This window comes from Helicoverpa armigera, chromosome 16 (assembly GCF_030705265.1).
Source record: "Helicoverpa armigera isolate CAAS_96S chromosome 16, ASM3070526v1, whole genome shotgun sequence".
NCBI classification, from domain to species: Eukaryota; Metazoa; Arthropoda; class Insecta; order Lepidoptera; family Noctuidae; genus Helicoverpa; species Helicoverpa armigera.
In genome coordinates, this window is record NC_087135.1 from 2858092 (window position 1) to 2880240 (window position 22149).

The following is a 22149-nucleotide window of genomic DNA, read 5'->3' on the forward strand; positions in this document are numbered from 1 at the left end:
AGCTTTTCTGCTTTGAATTTACTACGCGTATAACATGGACTAGTGGTTTGTTAACCAAACATTGGTTTTCGGAATTCAGAGTTATTTAGACCACTCTCTAGTTTTGTAATTTATACTCACGAGCAATATTTTTGGGATAGTTACAGTGTTCTAAAATTGCAAAGCTTTATACCTATGGTATTTCTGTTGGATACAATGAATTAGGTGTTATTTAAACTGACCGTGGTGCCTCTATGCCATTAATCATTAGACATCTTCATATTTGTTGATATTTTTTTTGCTTGATATTTTATATTCTCTTTAACCCATTTACTTTGCTACTGAACATAAAAAAATATAGACGCAGATTTGAAAAAGTATTCGTTTAGCAAATTCTTTGACTGTTCCCGTCCCGAGCTCCTTTTTTAATATTAGCCCGCTCAGCACATACTTGTGAAGTTGAAGAGGCGATGCCGCAATATTGTCGCGTCTTTAATTTTAATATCAAAACTTTCGCGTTTCAAATACAATAGTAAGTCTCCTGAGACTTGCACTTAAAACTTTTACAAGACGTTAATTTTGGGTACACAATTGGGAATTGAGAGACTTAAGTTATTTTCATTTAGTTTTCTACAGAAGTTAAAAAAAAAATGAAAAGTGGTCTAAATTCGACCTGTCTGAACACAGTTTTCTAGGTTCAATATTTTATACCGTAACTAGCTATACTCGCGAATGAACATAAGTAACCTATAGGTGTATGTTATTCTAGTAACAAATACATAACTGCCGAGTCTCATCAGAATTCATCTACCTACAAGTATTAGCGTGAAGGTAACAAACATACTCACGTAACATATTATTTCATTCCTACAAACGTTGGTAATCACTAATTACTCATAATATTAGTAGGATTTGGTGTGAACTTATTAAAATTAAATGAAGAAAAAACCAGTCAGCAAATACCATCCGTAATGCTAGACAAAGGAAATATGTTATCTAGTTTTCAACACAGTTTCAGTTGAAACGTTTCGTCTTCACAACGTTTGGAGTGGCGAGATAAATCATAATCCTCTTGAGGTTCTGCACATTGAAAACAGATGTTTTCCGTTATTTCTGCTTTATTGTTCGTTGCTCAAATACTTTTGATTATTGAGGTATTTGCATTTTGTTGTGAGAAAAATTTACACTACAGCCTTTGCTTCAGGTTTGTAGTGAAAATATGAGTCTTAGCGAATTCATGTAAGTAGGTATTTTGTAAATACATAGTAAGAAATAGTATGGGATAGGGAAAGTATCTAATAAAGCGAAGAAGCCTACTTATGCGGAAATTGTAGTCTTTATTGTTAGGTACCTATTTATTTTAGTACACATTCACATAGTCACTTCCTTTATGCATTTTTTTCATTAAGAGCACTGCACGCCGATTAACGTTTTCATCTTAGTGTTGCCAGAATCGATCATCAAAATCAAATAATCGAATTGAGCAGTAACGTAGTGTTATGTAATATATCCTCGTTATTTTCGAAATGATGTACTTATCTATATTATGTTCACAAAAATCCTTGCATTTCACGCCACGGCCAAGTTGACGTCGGTGTCAGTTGCATCATAATCGACTTTAATTACAACATGACTAGTTCTAGATTGGCGGACTGGTCTCAAATAGGATGAAGTGTGGGCGACCAATACAGTTCGATTCTAATCAAAGGCTTTCGTACTGCACGTTTTCGATTAACTAAAAGAGCAACGCGTGTTTTGATGAATTTCGTCGCCTCCCTGCCATAATCCAATTTTATTTGGGGTCGGTGCATATATTGGTGTCGATGCGTATGATAATAATAAATATTTAAGAAAGGCAAAAGCAATGTGAGTGTGGAGTGTAGATCCAGCTAATGATTTTTGTGAAAAAGTTATTTGAAACTTTGAAATTTACAGGACCTACAAATAAAAAAAGCTAGCCGTTGCTATTACCATATTCAGTCCCCATATACAAACATATTCTACAATTTAACGTCAGTGATATTTTTAAATTGTCAGCTTTAATATTTCGATTAATATTGCAATTCGTATGCATATCCTTGACTCATGCTACCGGATGCAAGACATTATACTTCTAGAATATCGATTTGACTACAGCGACGTATGTATGCATCCTTTACATAATAATTTTTCATTATATTAAAGGTATTATTAGGCCGAGTTACTCGGCTTGCTTGCTCTTTCCATAAAACTGGTGAATTGGTTTGGTTGACGTGTGGGCCCAATTTTCCTGTTTCGACCACGTGAACGAGATTGTCGTGGCCGAGTTGATGTTAGTATTTTTTCCGACTGCTTCTGACGTTTATTCTAAAATCCGAATTGAGTTTTGTCAGACTCAAAATCTAGCTAACTAATTAGAAGCATTTAAGAACAACCCACGCTATTAATTATTACAATGTCAGTTTCTTCATTTGCATGATACAAAGTGTTAAATTGTTCAATTAAAAATGTAACATATTAATAGAAGTCGTTGAGTGCATTAATTATGAGACCTAGATATTTTTGTGTATGGCCATTTTTTTGTACTTTATTTTTTAAGAATTATTACAGTTCAGTGTCTAAATAATAAGTTATAATTTGTCATAGTACCTATATAAATTCGATATTTATTTGTTTGCTATTGATTGATGAGCGGCAACAGAAAAGGAACTATTTTTTTTTAAAGTCTTCAGTTTATAAATGGCTCAGCTTATATTTTAATATTTTACATTTTGTTTAAAAAGGAAATAAGTTCTGTCATTCTTCGCTTCATAACTTGATGGTAACACTAACATCGGAATTGCTTTCATCGATCACCGAGGAGCCGTGAATTCATTTTTACGACGTCTAGAGGAGCCAGTACCTAAAGAAAACGTTCGCTATCGTGGTAAATATGAAGTATTGTGCACTAATGGAAAATTGAGATTGTAATGTACCTTCGTTGAAATTATTTCTATGGACGCGGCGGGATGGTAATGTAGTGGGAAGTATTCGAACGATAATTTGCCCAGCCGATAGGAAAAAGCCTTCTCTTAAATATAGAAAACGCAAGTACTTAAATAAATTGAGTGAACAGATTAGATAGCATTTTCGCAGTGGCCATATACATATTTTATAACAAGACTAATAAAATATATTATTTGACCACTTTTAGCTGTCTGTTTCATCTGTCGTTTCTATAGTGCTACTAAAAGGCCTGACAGCCTACATCGTTTTAATAAGCTAAGCTGTAAATTCGAAAGAAGTGTTGAAGACGTGGCGCTCTAATGTCTAATGACCATTGCCTAGTAATTACATGCAAGAATAAATAGTCCCACTATTTTCCGCTGGACCTGCCACGACGCAGATTGGTCACTCTAGGTATTACTTATGGTCGGTATTTGATCATACAAAGTTTTAACTGGAAGCTAGACTCTCAATAAAATTATAAACAAGGGTGGTTCCGTATTGAATTATATCGTGAACTGCACTGGGCTACTCCTGCTGGGCAATGGTAACATAATTTCAGTACCGAGTGTCGTCTAACCTTTATGGGTAGTAATTGAGAGCAGTTGATAGTTTTCCAAGCCGTTTCATTTTACAATGGCGTACCGAGGAACGCATCTAAGTGGTCTTTATGAAAAGCTATGTTTATCTACCTAGAAAATATTAAGACTATAATGTTTCCTTTTTTTCAACTAAATTATTAATTACTAGTGTTTTTTTTTTGCTGTTTACGTAAAAACTTAAAGATCACTAACATCTATGAAAAAAACAATACGTGCGTCAACGATTACCTTTTCAGGACAATAAAAGTCCATACATCTACTTAGACCCATTTCCCCACAACTTAATTTACGAGCTTGAAGGTTTAGCGCTCACGCTAGCTTGGGCCTAAATCATTTCGAAAGGGTTTAGGCTGACCAGTGTTCAAGGAAACACCTGGTCCTAACGTGGATTTTACAATTTTGTTTGCAATTTCACGTTCACACTTCGCACCGTGTCTGTTTTGCTGACAAATCCGCTTATAGCGCGGAGAGAATGTACAATTTAATTTCTAGAATTTGTTTAAAGGGAAATTCAATACAGGCCTGAAGACAGGAATTCTGTTCAGCTACTTACCATTCAAGCGTATTTTGTTTTGAGAACATACATTCAGTGCTTTGTTATTATTTTGTTTTATTAAACATACAGGTAGGTACAGATGTTTTTTTACGAAACTGGGTGAGCCATTCTTATATAATTGTACATGCACTCCGCCTATGTAAGCGTGAGCTCGGGAGTAAATTTTTTTTGGGTCGGTAGTGCTCAGTAGTGGCCAAGTTATACAAAGACAGTGCGCAAAGAACACAATCCGCTCTCGTAAAATAAAATATCCACGTTTGGGTGTTAAACATCATTTTTAACTTACATAATACTTGACAAGGCGGTCAAAATTGTGTAATCAAAAATATTATTTTTTGTTAATTAATTTATATAAATCTGCTTCAGTAAGAGAGAAAATAAGGTAAAAGAATCTAGCTAAAATGTCCTTTATAATATGTATGATTGATAACAAGATATAATGTATAATAACGAGTGTTTTTATGGATATAGATCCATTAAACAAATAGATAGATGCCCGTTGAAAATTATTTCTGTAGGTACTGATTCCGGGTTGAAACGCAACAATTGCTAAATTTTATTACTTATCCCATGCCTAAAAACCACGCCAAAACCTATCTAGTTCGCACACTGCTGTAGACAGTTTTTCACAAGAATTGAAGCCAGAATTTTATTCAGCCCTTCAGCTTTCGTTACTGCTACAGTGTGAAAATTAAACTGGTATAGTCTATACTAATATTATAAAGAGGAAAACTTTGTTTGTTTGTTTGTTTGGTTGTAATGGAAAAACTCAAAAACTACTAGACCGATTTTAAATATTCTTTTAGCTATATTATCTGCGAGTAAAATAGGCTATATTTTATCTCCCTGCGGACAGTAGCTCCCACGAGACACAGGAAAACGGCTAGTATACGACTAAAATCACAAGATGTTCAGCCCAATTAATGAGCACCACTGTTTATTTATCATTTAGGGCCCCCTTACGTTGGATTCAATAGATTGTTATAACGACATTGTCAGTTTACAGTTCCTATCACACATAATATTGACACAATTTTAATAAACAGCTATTGTACTCCTAATTAGAACAATTCGGAACACAATGTACACAAGGTCTAGTACAGATTCGACTGGTGTGCGATAAACACGTGTTTATCGAATAATGCATGAAACTGTGATTTTTGTTTTTATTTTTTTCAAATGTTATCCTTGCTTAGATTTTATGGCCTGAATTGTACGTGAGAAATTTTGTTTTTTTACTGTAGTTAGTTACTTGTTGTTGTGCTTGAAGTGTTTTTAAGAAGTTGGTAAGTCGTCAATGGCACATTATTGAGTCTTTTTTTGTGTTTTCGTCATGAAAACTCAAAAATATATTAATAGCTGTGACCAATTTATTTATTTTTAACTATTTAACAATATAAGTAAAATTAAAAGTATTGGCACCAAAACAATTCCTATTCAATACGTTATTTAGTATCTAAACTTAATATGACGAAACTAAGCAGTTGTAAGTATTCTATTTTAGAAAGCTCTCATTTTTAAATGTACAATACTAGGAAACCAGCATTTAAAAGGCTATTAGAAAGATCGACTATGACCAGACCAAACATAACGAGAGCTAATACGATCCTTCCAAATTCAAATATATTCAAATAGATTCATTATTCAAGCATGCCCAAAAGCGATTGGATCAATATTGCAAATTGTATGCGTCCAATGAAATTCCAGTCTTTTGGTATTCTTCTTCCTATTAACTTGGAAACTTGATCAAGTATGGAAGAAATTAGCTTTGAATTTATTTGTCGTATCGTTACCTATTAGGCATTCGCTTAAATATAAAATCATGTATTTCAGATCCCATTTTGAAAATTAGTATTAAGCGTTTGGATTAGTCTTCACCTGTTGCCTAATCCTTTCTTAATAACTAGATTATCATCAACACAAATCCCTGAAGACTGACATCAATTAATTACAATAAGCAAATTCAGTACACTTGCGAGCACACTCAAGTACTCATCACGAATTAATATGTACTCGGATTGGATTGACGTGATTCAATAATGTCAGACTACATCAAATTGACAGGCGAATCTAATTAAGAACATAACAGACGTAACAGTGCGTACTTTAATGTGCAAGCAAGTGTACGGAGGAAAATGGAGGAACCATGTAGAAGTGTAAAGTTGCTTTTATTATAACGTCATAAGGATGCTGACTTGGTTATTTTAAAACTATTTCAAGTAACGAACGGAGTTTGTGAGACAGAATTTAATTTTGTTATTTTCGACTGCGGAGTTGCGTTCTATAATGTGGATGCTGTTTTGTTTATAAATTGTAAAGACATTCTTAAGCAAGTTATTTTTTCTTCTTTTAGAATACCTCAAACGACATCAATAACTTTTGCTTGCGCTTGAACTTGAACAGTATTGCCTTCTTTATACTCAATCCTATTTTATACATAGATTTGGTATACTCTTTGTGAAGTCTTACTAAGAAGGTACTATGTACAGGGAGCAGTCTTTGTCTTAAAGTTGAGTGACGTTTTGAATTCGGTCATTGGCGAGGCAATTATCCCTTGGGCGCAGTTAGAGACAAAATAATCCATTGATTGAGCCCAGAAAAGCCGGCACTCCCTACTTACAAGACCTGAACAATTTTCCATCTTATTGCTGAAAGCATACGGTTGAAAATCAAATGTATCTGAGTTAGCTAGAATTATAGGAGAGACTGCAAAGTTTGTCCGCGACTTTACAATATATAGCTAAAACCGTGTAAACAGTGTCTGCGTTTATGTTGTCTTATCGCTTCGATGGAAACGGTTTAAAGTAGTGCTAAAGTTGTTTTACAATCGAGAGCTAAATATTTGGGTATTCGAAGCTAGTTAAGTAAAGGCGTTAAGGTATAGACATATTTTTTGTTACTTTATGTCCTTAACTCTAAATGGGATAAGGGCACAGGATGATGATGATGAAATTCAGATACATTATTTGTGAGCAACAGCTCGTCCAGTCTAATTTTCGTAGATACATACACTTATTTTATGCAATATTTTTTTACGTCTAAACTGTAACTTTGAATTTGACATTATTTTTTCTGTGGCCTGTTTCCCCTTTACCTTATTTTCTTTTGTTATACCTACAACTTTAGCTAGAACAAGTTTGAGTATTGCTCAAATGTTTAGCAGGAGTTATAAATACGTTTTATTCATGTACCTATACAGAAATACTGGCCCACGCGCACAAGGAAAGGTTATTGATAGCGGATCTATAAAACTTTGTTTACCCTAATCGATATTTTTGACACGTTTAGAATATGGAGTATTCGCTTTTGCTTGCATTTAAATATTGAAATAATTTTTGTCTAGGTATCTAAAGTTGTATTTTAACGAAATATAATATGTTACCTTATAAAAAAAAAATATTTGCAGTGACACAAACTCAAATACACTGAATACGCATGTAATGTTACCTTTTAATTATATTTTAAGTGTTTTAAAAAATACATGTAGGTATTTGTAACACCGAGTTAGTAGATAAATATTGGTAAATAATTTAACTATGTACTTAGTCAAAATTACTTGACAGCAAAATCAAATATCTTCTTTTAAATACTTACAGGTACCTATAGTTTTCATCTGAATTAACTACTGATACTTGAACGCACAGAAATCCAGCTAGCTTTGCAATTAAATTAAGACATTCTTGAACATTAAGATAAGCAAAATACGTTTGTAAAACTTGTATTGTGTGTAACAAGGTAATTCTGTGTGGGCTGTTCGTTGTCCGTTTAGTTACCCATATCGTTGATATCCAGACGAATGGTTTTCAAGAGCAAGAATGAATTAAAGGTTAAATTATTATCTACTTATTTGTCTAACAAGTATCCCAGGTTCCCGATTTAGCAAACGGTTCGTTCTGATTACAGTGGGTCACTTCAGAAACTAACATCCAACCTGAATAGTTTTTTAAATAATATGCTAGCCGTTTCCAACTGGCCCTCCTTAGTAGATAGAAAAAAAAATATTAAATTACAGTCTTACATTACAAAAGTATTTATCCTTGGCATTTAATAAAAAGGTATGGGGTTAAATGGGGTTAATTACCCTCACGGCAGTTTGAGTCATCGTTATTCACAACACAGGTGGTATAAACGACCAAATTTTGTGTTAATCTCAAAAATATTGTTACCCTAGTTTCTAACGTAAATGATGCTGATGTAGGTACTCATAATGTAGACACCATTCATTCCGGCTTTAGTGTAAGATGGAAAATGATCAAAAACATTCTCCTATATGACACTGATTTTGAAACTGATAAACTTTTACAAATTAGATCAGCAAATCTTGAGCGCATCTACCAAAAAGCCTCTTTAGGTTAATAATTTTGGTGGATTTCAGAATATTCAGACAAAAGTTAACAAAAAACTAGGACAGGAAATAAAGCATTTATATTTACTTCATAAAAAATAGCTTCTATAAGGAAAAACGAAGAGCAGGTTTTTCAATTTGTATAAAATAACATGTAATATAGACGTTTTTCCCGCCTGCCACCTGGTACAAAGTTACGAAGTTAACTAAATCCCATTTGAGAAATGGCCGTCGATCTTTGCCAGAGTGTCGGGGGCTTAACTTGAGCCCACTGCCAATAACGCTTTTTCTAAATCACTTGGATAAATGTTCTACATTTTATCTTGAGTTTCAGGATGTTCTGTAATATTATTTTGTTTTAACTGAAGTTGTAAATAACAAAAATCGAAGGAAACTTGACCAATTTAGAGATTCTGATGTCTTCTTTTAAGCATTCGTTCTTATAGTTTTAGACTAATCAGTATTACTAGACAAGGTTTATTCAGGTATGTGCAGAAAGTTCCTAATAGAATACTACTGCAGCCACTACAGATAAATATAGGTCTTTATATATCAATGATTTAATACTGCAGCGAATTTTATGTACGGCAGCAATGCGACATCATTTTAATATTATCTGCTCCAATACTCTGAGAACATAAAGTTAATATTTACGAACCCCGAAATATAAATAATCGCATAAAAGGAATCTCATTGGAATTGGCTTATTACTTCGGAGATTAATGATGAATAGTCCACATGATATTTATTGCTGCAGCTTTTACGTATGATACGTACTCGTAAATTATGCAAAAGACATCAAAATAATGTGTTTAAGTCACTTCAAAGAGTTCAGCTTTTTAAGAACTACAATAATCGAATTACAATTGATATGTTCATGGCCATCCTTAACCCCTTGTACGCCGGTGGCGTGGATCCACATAGACACAATTGATTTTCTATTGTTCTCTTATTAGCGGCATTCAAGCAGTTAATATTGTACATAAAACGCCTTATGTTTGATAATAACTTTCTAATATGTCATTTCTGTTTTTTTTTCAGGCAAGCAGTATCAAAGGATCAAAATGGCATTGTGGAGGATAATGACACTCGCCTTTGCCACATCAATCTTCGCCGAAGCAAAATGGTATCACCATCAAAAACGCGAAACAACGACTAACATTTGTGATCCCGTGTACAACAATACGAATGCCATACAGTGCTATTGTACTCCGAGTCGAAACAAAGATATGGTGCAAAGTGCTAGCTGTCACTTGTTAAAAAAAGACGTCCTTCGAGACGACAAAACTTGGAACAGTTTTGAAGTCATAAAAGATACCACCAAACTAACCATCTCCAACACAAGAGGCATCGCAATCCCATATATTCCAACATATGCACTCACGTTCTTGGATAAACTTATGAAAGTGGACATCAAGTATGGGAACATCGAGAAAATTGACGCATTTGCTTTTGCTAACTTAAGCCTTATTGAAGAAATAACACTAAGCGATAACCAAATCAAAGTTTTGGAAAAGAATGCTTTCGCTCACCATAGAGATTTAAGTCTTATTGGATTGGACTCCAATATCATAACCGAGATTAACAGAGATGTTTTCGTTGAACTGCCATCTTTAGAAAGATTATATCTGACAAACAATAAAATAACGACGATACATGATAGGGCCTTTGTGCATTTAATTAATTTAAGTGAGCTTGAAATAGACAGAAATGGGCTGTTTAGTTTAAACAGTGAGACTTTTTCCGGATTAAGAAATTTGCAAAAGTTAGATCTTAGTAGTAACAGTCTGGAGGTAATCGGAGATAATACATTTTTGCCACTTGTAAAATTGAGAACCCTAAATTTAGAGGAGAACAAGATTCAGATGCTAGACGAGAAAGCATTTAATGGCTTAGGGTTATTGAATGCCTTGAATTTAGCGCACAACAAGCTGATCACCATTGAAAATGTGAAAACATTTGAAGGTTTGGACTCTTTGACAAGTTTAAGCTTGAAAAGCAACCAGCTTACTGAATTAAAGCCGCAAGTGATGTCACCGATTTTGAGTAATTTTTACGGCAACGTTAGCAGCTTGGATGTGGAAGGTGAGATTTTTTTGAGAGAATTAGAGATTAGAAATAAAAATTATTCCCACTGAATAAATCTTATACCATAATCACACAAATAATGTACTTTAGCTTCTCAAACTGCAAGTCATAAAAACGCATGAACATTTAATGCATTCGATTTAAGAAAGTACTATTTATTAGTTAGTTCTCGTCCAAATCAATGGTAACCGGTAAAAATGGTTCCCACAAAACTATGCTTTAGTAAGCATAGTAGTTTTTTATCATTTTAGGCTTATATGCATGAATGTAGTTTATAGAAGCAAAAACCTTTTCAGTTCTGTAGTTCAGAATAAAAGATGTCAATTAATTTAATTTTTATCATAAAAAGATTTGGACGTGTCTGTCTAATTTATTTTCTAACAATATTTACTTTCATGTTTCAGACAACAACTTCCCCTGCGACTGCCGCTTAGAATGGTTCATGTCTCTAATGAACAAGACACAGAACAGTTACTTGCGCCACGCCACAGAAAATCTCAAATGTAACCCCGACGACAACCTTAAGGAACTCTGGACTAAAACTGAAGATACGGAGAAGAATACAGGTCAACCGTTAGACGAAGACGATCCTCCAGCGCAAAACACTGACTACGAATATTACGACGACACACAGCTCAATGGAAAGCTCTTTTACACAGATATAAGGGATTTGGCAAACTGCACCAATACCACATCTCATGGATCAACTGCAGGAAATGAAGGAGCCGCACCGCAGAAAGCCGTAAAAACCACCGTGAAGCAAAATACCAAAGCAATCACTAGTCCAGTAACTTCACCTAAGACTAGCACAGAATATAGTACGCTGAGGTCAACTGTACGTTCTAACCAAGATACATTACTTGAAGCGACGAAACCCAAAGAAGATAAAATAGAAAAAGCAAGTAAAGATAATGGAACTAAGAGCAAAGAAACATTCACTACTGTTCGTCTAGCTACTGTCTCTGCTAAACCAACTGAACATAATTATGATCAAGATATGGCATCTGATGAAGCAAGGCCTGAGAAAATTAAAGAGCACTCACACAGGAGCATTCAGGAAGAGAAAAAAACAACTCCTGAAATGAATTACAATAACGCAATTAGAAATGTGAACAGTGTCGCTTTAGTATCTATTATATTATGCTTTAGACTGTATTTTTATTAAATCACAAATATATTTAGCTCTTTAGTTGATAATGTTAAACACTCTCTCACAGTCATTAAATTAAACAATTTTAAGTTTTGTATTGTTTTATTGTTCTGTGTATTTGTATAAGTACTTATGACATTGATCGGAATAAATATTTATTATTTCCGATTATGGATAGTTGGCGTTCGTTGAGGGAGGTTTACGTATAGCAGTGGACGGCAATCGGACGATATAATGAAAATGATTGGTATACCTACTAGTTTATTTATTATTTACATGGCTTTAAAATCCAATGACATAGGTAAATCAGAGGATAGAACCTATGTTAGAAAGAAACAAAAATCGTAACTTCAAAATTAAGATAGGTAGAGTATTTCTTTAATACATATCTAACTGATATTGGACCCATAAATGGCCAATTAGGTAGGTACCTATGTAAATATTATCTACGTAATGATCAGTATACTCGTTAGCACCTAATAGGTAAGTACTCACACCCCTAAATTTATTGTTAAAATAAACAGTACATTATTTTAAAGTAAACTCTATCTATATTTACATAAATAAGAATCCTAAACATAATAAAGGGTGTCGAAAAATTGGTCCTCATCGCTGTCTCCCGGGAGTGTAGCCAAAAGGCTGGCGGCATTGCCACGTTGGATGTGGCACACTGATTATAAAAGGCATCCGTAGTTCGACTCAAATTAAAATAATGCTTTAAAGCAGAAGAAATCTACACAAAATAGAGATGATTTCATTCTTATATCTAAGACACTTGCTGCCATCTATCGTAACTTTAATGTACTACTCAGTAAGATGCACTGCATGATACAGATTTGTTTCGCCATATTGACGATAGGTGTCGCTTTTTCTACTTCCAAAAAGAAACATTTACAAAAAAATATAAGTAGATGGCGTAGGGGAAAACGTAGATTTCAAAGGCGATTATCACACTGCCCCGCATGATGCAGCGTAGTGCGTGGATGCGTTTTTTCCCGTTGTATGGAAATATCTCCGTTTGTATGGAAAACACGCATAGTCCAACACACTGAAAATGCATCCACGCGCGTTCATGCGGATCACGCACATACATGCGGAGAAACACGCACCCCCGCGCGTAGGTGCGGGGCGAGACGCAAGGTACACTGAATCCCGCAGTGACGCGCGTGATTTTGAATGGGCGTGACGTGTATATTTGAAAATGGAAGCCGCCGTGCGTGAATTTACAAAACGCACCTACGCGCGTGAGTGCGTGAAAAACCCGCACGATGATGCAGATCTGCACTCCCGCAAGAACGCGCGTAGGTGCGTCGACACGCAAGATGCAGCGTGATGCGGGGCAGTGTGAAGATCACCAAACTCAAAATAAATTATAATCCAGTCATTATGAATAAAACAAAAATATTAAAGAAAAATGCGTGTCATTGATGAAGATAATTATAAATTTAAACATTATCAAATAGATAGAGCCTCTATCTAGGCCCTGAAAGCAATATTTGATGATAAATGTATGTGGTTAAGCATTGCATAGGTAGATGGCGTAACTATGGTTACATTGGCTACAGCCAAGGAATTGCTAGTAATAGTTGTTATATAGGGATCTAGTTAGATTAGACATTTAAAGATATACCCACCAATTTAGGCAAAAACCACTGACTGAAGACTTTTAGTACTGCTTTACCTATTAGGTAAGGTATGCATTCATTAAATTTTCTTTCACAAAGCCGCTTTCTGCACTCAGATAAATATAGGTACCTAAGTAATAGCTTACTACCTACTTACTTACTTCTTACCTGCTTACTTCCAATTTTATCAAATTTCTTCAGCAGTTAAAACGTGATTGAGGAACAAAAATTCAAGCCCAGAAACTTTCACGTTAACTACAATATTTTGTAAGAGAGAAGTACGTAAAGATGCCCCCTAATTGCATCTGATTATTTTTCGAAAAAAATAAGTGGAATTTAAATTCTCAAAGTGTTTTTCTAAGACGTCTCTGGTGAGTTAATTAAATAGGAAACGCTTTACTGACGAAAACTTAATTAAATAGCAAGAAAAAGTCCAGTGAATTAACTGCTAATTAAATTTATTTTATTAGCTTTATTTTGATGGTAGCTAATAAAAACAAACTGTAGGCCCTGTTTTGTTGAAAATGTGTGACATATGTATGACTAAAAAAGTATTTGAATTCTTTATTCAGTTACAGTGTCACATAGACTGAATTAAAGTTTACAATACCTTTTATATCATAGAAGTACCTAATTGGCTGGCCACTGCGATGTGCGACAAGTAAAACATGTTTTGGTCGTCCCAATATTTATTACATCGCCACACTATATTACAGAGGGTATGATCACGCGAGCCTACATCACGGCCGGGAAATTGAAAACCATCGAATCATATTAGGGATTTGAGTGAACATCGTAAAAATATAAGCAAACGTTCTCAGAATAACCAATAGAATAAAATATTCTGGTTTGCTGTGGTAGAAATTGAATTTATTTATTTTCAATCGTATTTACGAAACTAGTGGATTCTTTATACGACTTCATTTTTAATTTTAGTTCTCAATAGGACTATATTTGAAGTGTTTGATACACGATTTTTATTCTGAGACGCCTATTCTGATTTAGATCAAACTCTGCTGAATATCCCAGAGAAAACGATTAACCCTCGATTCCTTATTTTAATTTCAACATTTAGGAAAATTTATTTATTAATGACGGTTAGTCTGCGTCCACTAAAGGCAAGTCGATATTAAGAAATCGAAGGTATGGTACGAGGTCTGAAACGCGAGTTTTCTGTAGCATTTTGAACTCATACGTTTGGTGTTATTCAAAATGGTACTTACGAGAGAATTTAATTGAGAATATTCTCAATTAATTGTATCCCATCTAGTCACATTATTCATATTACGTTGATATTATTATATTGAACGGAATGCTTGAATACGAAAAAATGGTCTCGTTTTAATTTTAGTTCTATGTTCGTTGGGTCCTTTCATGTTGGGTGCAAGTGAAACAAGTTGACAACGAGATATCTACTATTTAATGATGAATCTTTATTTATACGTCAGTTACTTGTTATAATCCAAGTGATAACCTATCATTCGGATAATTCCATTTCACAAACAAAAGGCAACGGACTGACACAGTCTGCTGTAGAAGTATATAGAACTTCATTACCATTTGTTAAAATCGTTCCACAGTCATGAGAATTATAGTTGCCATCGTCATACTTATTTTCAAACAGTTCCATGAATTTCTTTCCTGCAAAAGAAAGCAATTTTCTTAGTAAACATTAGGTATACTATTTTAATAAATTGTTGAAATTAGAGTAGCTTGGTGAGGCTTTGGTGAGGATCAATTACTAGAACGAACAAAGTCGAAGTTGTGTCTGTAGTAATGTAATAAAGAGGACACATATTTTTTTGCTTTTACCCTAACTAAAGGCTAACCCGAAACTAATTAAAAAATATTTTACTTTTGGCTAACTATATTCGGCCCGGATACGGCCTTTCACAGATGTGGAAGAACTAGATAGTTAGAAGACATGCCACCGCAAAATAACTCGAGGTGACTTTTCTATATTCATGCAATAAATTAAAAAAAAGTGACAATTATCGTAATAGAATTTACCTTTAACTGTATAGTAGTCGCTGCGCGAAAAGAGCCTCCTTATTCCTACAAAATATCGGTCACCGTAGGAAATCATGTGTCGAAGTATATCTGCTTGTTCACTGTTTTCTATGACAGTCAGTATTCCGCCTTCCATGTAGCAGGTCCTCATTGCATCTTGCCACATCATCGGCTTTTTATTTATTTTGTAGCATTTTCTTACTGACTTCACGAATTTGTAATCTGAAATTTATATTATGTCGTTATTACTCTAATCATATGAAAACAAAACTCCGTACCTGTAGTTATATTTTGGGAACTTTGAAAGCACGGCCACGGCAAATAGAAGCAGTCATTTGCAAATAAAAAAAACTAGTTCACGAGTTGTGTTCGGAGACTAAAATACCACAATAACACCGTGATTTAAAAAAAATACAACCTTTAACCTGTAAGGCAAATAATGAGTAGTTGATACTTGCTTAGCAACTACTCATCATCTGCCTAGCCTTTTCCCAACTATGTTAGGATCGGAAACTAATCTTACCAAATACAGATGTGTTACAAGGAGCAACTCCCTATCTGACCTCCTTAATCCAGTCATTCTTGCAACCCAATACCATTGTTTATAACTTGTTGTCATAGTTACTGGTGTCTGACTATCCGTAACGGCTACCTGATGATAAAATGACAGCCGGGACATACCAAATTCACGTGCCTTTTGAAACACGTAGAAGTTCATCATGGAGATTGGTCACCTATCCACAGACCCACCGCGAAATAATGTAAAATCCATTGACTCGTGCGGGTTGTTACTAATCTGATCCTTGAGACATCAACACAAAATTAAACTTACTGCGGTCTATCGTCGGGCAAGTCTTTTCTTCAATTTTCTTGCAGACGAATGGCAGCGGGGAGTCAGGCACTCTGTGACACGTATCTACACTGAATAATCCGCTTTCTATGTTCATAGTTATGCAATTATCCGGTTGAGATAACAGAGAGCTTTCCGACGGCAATGGGTATGGCGTAGACTGTCCTGTAAAATGTATTTCTAATTAAGTATGTTAAGTTAAGTTAGTTATTTCTTTTGCTTTCAGTTGTTCATGCGTATTTTTAATTTTGGCAAGGGTTTGAGAACTGGACACAACATTGGTTAACGGGTTGCCCACTCACTGTATAATATTGCGTCGTAATATGATTCTCGCAAGTACATGTAATAAATTCTTACCGTCAACGGTGATAAACTCTCCTAGTTCGAACGCGTCGTGGAGTCCAACAAAGATGTCTGTCACATTAGGGGTTTCCAACATACGATCAGTCAAGTTCTTGACTAAAGTCCACTCCGTTTTGGCCTTCGGGTAGAAGAGAGTGGACTCTTCGTCGTCACAAGTCAAGAAAGCCCTGTTCCAGTCAGTACCAGTTAGGTCCCAATGCAGTTTATAAAATGCATCGAACTCTTCAAAGTATGTGTAGTCCTTTCTATAGAAGTGGACATGGCGAGAGTGTGCAGGCAGAAGTGCGCCTGTAAGAGTCACAGTTAATAAAGTAGTTTATATGACAAGAGCTTATAGATGTGTGGAAACTTCATCTCAATTTTTATTTATATATTAACTTGTACACCTATGGACGAAAATCCATCGCGACGAAAGTTTATTTTTAGAACAGAATATTCTCATTTAAAATGAAATTAACAGTCAACTGCTTACCTAACAAAAATGCAGCCAACAATATACACTTCATTATTTATTGAGACGCTTCACTGTACTGAATGAGCTTAATCAGCTAACTTTAAATATATATAGGGGCGATATATTACTAAAAAATATGGATTGTTTATGGTCGGGTAAGAACCTTGTTAAAAGCATACATAGACAGTTTTGTTATACAGGTTGATACAATATTGCGAGACCACAAGAGTTAATTTCGTACAGGCAAGGATATTGATCATCCATTCCTATTACAACCTATAAAAGCATGGATAACAATATGACTAGCGGAGATGTAGTAACGCAAAATCTCCTGAGAAACTATTTTAAAGAAAATTACTCGCTCGAAAATTGTATATCTTCTTTGGACCCAACCATTTTTATATTATATCAAAAATAGTTAACAGGTGTCTCGAAGAACCCGAACGCCCCGTTAGTTCACTGTAACTGATCGGTTTGTACTTGTACCGATACCTGTCTTATAGCATCTGCGATCATCTATCCTTCCTCCCTGATATACAGTATATCTATCAGTTCATCTTTCTACACAACAATCCATTCAGATCAGCATACAGGGACGCGATTGTACTAAATTTACTTAAGCGACGTACATACGATTCACATGCGATTGAGATTCAATCACGACTCAATTACGATTGAAGCGTATGTGGCATTCCGCTATTTTTTCTTTCAAATAAGCGTTCTTATCCGTTTCTGTGATTCAATAATGAATCATATTGTCTGCTAATTATTTATGATTGCAATATGATTGTAGAGCAAACTACCGTATAGACCAAATGGCAGACCTATCGCAAACCAAACTAATGTCATTGGGATACGATTGGTCTTTTATTAGTAGCAGAATGACCGATATGGTTAAAACTGCTATTGCGATTCAATTTCTATTCAATTTTGACATTATTCACTTAGGAGAATCGGGCCCCAGATTAATGTTGGTATTTAAAGATATTTTCCGAGAAAACCAGGAGTTAAAAACACAGTAGAGTACACAAAATGGAGCTTATATAATACAGAATACATAATTATGTTCTACATTAAGAAATTGCGATATAAAAAAGAAAATTAACTATTCTTATTAAGATACATAATATCATGAATCGATTAAGCTCTGGATCTGATGAACCGATTAGAATAAATTCTTTTTGCGTTTTATTGCGCTGACCATGGTCATATGTTTTATCCGGGTACGGAAGAAGGTTCCCCGGGACTCAAAGCGAGTGGAACAGTTAGTTTTTTTTTTGTATAAAAGTGTTGTTTACAATTAATAATTCTGATGAAAAAAAGCACATGCCATATAAGGTAACATAATTTATTTTATCGCTGGAAGTCAAAGGTTTAAGTATACTCCGATAATACACAATAAAGTAGTTTGTTTGTTACCAACAATTGTTTATTGTATACCATAGCCGTTATCTACTAAACTATATCCGTTATATTTTTTTCTGAAGAAGGCCGCGATTACTCTTTCGAACAATTCAGCAGCTCTTTTTTTGGTAGGAAATTATCAGATGGGGTGGGCGTAAGGGAGTGTCAGGTTTTTACCCACCATGTACCTGCTTGAGCACTTTGTGTACCAGGGTAACTCTTACAAATTCCCACAGCCCTGGCAGAACCTTACTTGACTTAGTTTATGGGCACCCTTGTCCACGGTTAAAAATGAATGAATAATAGTTGATATATGTGCTCACAAACCGGCTATTTAGACAAAACTGCCAGCCTTCACAACATTCCTTCTTCATTTCATATTTACCATCGTTGAATATATAATTTTAGTTAAAGTTTACATTCGAAACAAAAAAAACATCGCAACATAGATCATCGCAACGTATCTAAATATTTAACTATCCTGTTATAACAAAAAAGTGGGAGACAGTTCCGGGGCTCAAGCTAGTTTGTAAAGTATCTAGTTACGCAACTAACAGAAGTTCAGTTGACATGGCAGATATGATAATTCAAAGTTGCCAATTAATACATTATTACAATGTTGTGACACGAGCAGAATCAGCTTAACGTGACTATAGACACGGAGCAAGGAAATATAAGCGGAGATGCCATAGTACTGGTACGTCAGGTGCCTTCTCCTGGGTCAAAAACCATCAGTTCCAAGTAAACTAATGAGACGTTTAATTTCTTTGGGACATCTGACAACGATTTTGGTATTACAAAGAATGGTCGGCTCGAAAGAACGAGTATTAAGACAGCAACGTTCCTCGTCTCACGTACATCCGCATTTTGGCGCGCTACTTTCTTAGGAGATTTTTAGTTATGGCACCTCCGCTAGTCATTTTGTTCTCCATGCTATTAGGTTACACGCCATGCAAAGGTGAAACGTATAATTTCTTCTATATTCCATTGGAGTAGGCATTTAACTGAAGATAAACAATCTTTGTGGCACTGTTTACATATACTCAACAGATATAATGAAATTATAATATGTACGTATCTAATTACACTAGTTTACAGTACATTTGTTGCCGGGATTTTTTAAGCTGTTGTTGACTACTCATATTTAACCATATTTAAAACTATTAGTAGTTTTTTTTTATCAGCTCTAGTTTTTGAGATTCAGCTAAGTGCGGTTTAAAGAGAAAAAACGTGGATTTACCTTAAAGAATATTTGTTTAAAAATTATATTAATTGTTAAGTTCCAAAAAACTTGGCTTAAAAGCTCTTCTCTTATGTGTAGACTTTGGGAAATGGCGTATCAGAGACCAGCAATAGTCGGACATCATATTTACATCCCAGAAACCCTGATAACGTTCTTCCATGACACGTTAATCGTGATGCATACGTTCTCCCTGCTCTTCGCTCATATCTCCTAAATTTTCTGGAAATCTGTCCAGATGAGTGAAGAGGAAGTGAGTTTATGCTCAAATTGCATCCCATATCTCTTATTTGTAAAAGCAGGTCGTCGACAAGTTCAACATAATTTTCAGTATAATTTTTCAAAATTCAATATAATTTTTATTCTCTGAAAGTTCAGGTGAATGCTGCACTGGTCGCTGAACACATGTTCTACTTCGGTTTTGCCATTTAGCTCGATTTTTGGTGTTTAAGCTGTTTATGTTCACGCTACAAAAGTAAGAGTCGTCGAGATGATTTTTCGATTCTTTCCAAATAGTTCGTGTTTTAAGTTTAAAAGTACTTTTTTTACTACTTTTCCATAATCTTAAGTATTCAACGCACGATTTACAAACACAATCAGGAGCCCAAGATTTGTCATTTTTATCTAACAACATTCCAAAATATAAAAAATAAGTATTTTTAAGCGTCTCTGATGACATTTCTACTCTTCTCAAACACATATTCTCCACATAAGTAACAAACATGGTTTGGATTGTTCAAACAACGCCTCCTTGAACTACTCGTGTTGTAAAAACTTCACATATTTGTATAATTACAATAAAATACGTACTTCAGCGACTGAAAAAGGTTCAGAAAAGAGAAAGTCAATAACAAGTAAAGTCGAGCTACAAAAAAATTTTTGGGGATGTAATGAATAAAAACTAAACATAAGTGAATGTTACCAGCCATTAAATCCACGGCAACAGACAAAAAGTTTGATTTTGTAAACTAGTGTTATATATGTTTTTAACCCCCGGCGCAAAAACGACGGGGTGTTATAAGTTTGACGTGTCTGTGTGTGTGTGTGTGTATGTGTGTGTGTGTGTGTGTGTGTGTGTGTGTATGTGGCATCGTAGCTCCCAAACGGATGATCCGATTGTAATGCGGTTTTTTTTGTTTAAAAGGTATGTCAGTCGGGAGTGTTCTTAGCTATGTTTGGTGTAAATCGGTTCAGGTCTTCAAGGTCATCAGCTCGTTTGCTAGATGTGATAGGAATGTTACACGCTCAGTTTACTTGCAAGTATATGTGGGATCTGAAATTTGAAACACTAATGTCTTTTGGAACCACTGAGCTGGTCTGCTGTTAGGGCACGAAGGTAGGAGACGTAACCCTGAACTGCCTTTTAGTAAACCCATCGAGTTTGGGCTCGTTGAATTTGTCTTGCCGAGTTCTCTTCATGTTTCTGATTGACGAGAACCTGATGCTGGAAATGGAATGTGGCGGATGCAACCCTGAAATGCCGGAATGAAACTGATAAACCGATTTATATTTTTGCTGAAAATCTAGAATGTCCAAAGGTTAATCTTTATTGTTTCTCAATCTGTGCAATTCTCCCAGAGCCAGTTTGTCATGAGGATTGTTAAACAGCTTCCTTTGGCCGAGATCGCATATAGCGACCCCATCTTAAGATAAAATAAATTAAACGAAAGAAGGAATAATTAAGGAGCTCCTTTAAAAAGCATGAAATAAAATTAAATTATAAATTTAAAAAAACCCCTGACCCAAAAAAAGTACGCAATAATTATGACAAAAGGTTAAAAACGCTAAACCCTATAAAAAGCCAAAAATAACTTTTAACACTACGTAAACTAAATTTTGACGTGTCGGGGGACCGCTTTTAACCTTCATAAATACTTACATAAATCAAATGATACCTACCTAATTACAACATTAGTTTAAAAAAAAAACACGTATCTAAAGTAATGAATTAGAGCGGTCCCCCGACACGACAAAATTTAGTTTACGTAGTGTTAAAAGTTATTTTTGGCTTTTTATAGGGTTTAGCGTTTTTAACCTTTTGTCATAATTATTGCGTACTTTTTTTGGGTCGGGGGTTTTTTTAAATTTATAATTTTAGATTGTCTAGCTATACATTTAGTAATTATATATGTAAGGGTATAAAAATTCATTGTACCTTTCCTTTAACTTTTTTCGTAAAATAAGTTACGACTTAAAGTTCACTTACTTATCTTAGTGTACCTACAGTTGAGTAGGTAGGTAGAAAAGTTGAACAAAAACAAACATGTACTCGCCTGCCCAATACAGTGGAGTAAGCCTATACCTACCTAAGATTTGCAAGTCGGAACAGTGGGGTAGCTTTGAATATTTTGCGATTGGCGATTTGACTTTAAAATACGATGCAACCGCTTATCAAGCTGCATCGACCATTGTTTACTCAAGAGGCTTGTAACGGCCTATTTGTAGATTTCTTATAGTCGTCTCTGTGTACGGGACTCAGTATCTTATTAGAGGACGGAGGACATTGCAAAGGAATTGTG

At 34.9% G+C, this 22149-nt stretch overlaps 2 protein-coding genes across 2 annotated transcripts in view; one reads left to right on the forward strand and one right to left on the reverse strand.

Annotated features, from left to right (window-relative positions):
* Positions 1-11777, forward strand: part of LOC110384499 (connectin) — a 54600-nt gene extending 42823 nt beyond the window's left edge. The window contains exons 2-3 of the mRNA XM_021345802.3: positions 9488-10531; positions 10939-11777. Coding sequence (XP_021201477.3) covers positions 9511-10531; positions 10939-11699 — 1782 coding nt within the window. The 5' untranslated portion in view covers positions 9488-9510 and the 3' untranslated portion in view covers positions 11700-11777. The remainder of the gene's footprint in view (positions 1-9487; positions 10532-10938) is intronic.
* A 2935-nt stretch (positions 11778-14712) lies between these two features.
* Positions 14713-17133, reverse strand: LOC110384574 (uncharacterized). The gene is made up of 5 exons (XM_064038713.1): positions 17005-17133; positions 16527-16820; positions 16152-16334; positions 15320-15541; positions 14713-14950 (listed from the first exon to the last, which is right to left on the reverse strand). Exons 1-5 carry the CDS (start codon positions 17036-17038, stop codon positions 14787-14789), a joined length of 897 nt encoding a protein of 298 aa, XP_063894783.1. The 5' UTR covers positions 17039-17133; the 3' UTR covers positions 14713-14786.
* Positions 17134-22149: the final 5016 nt, after the last annotated feature.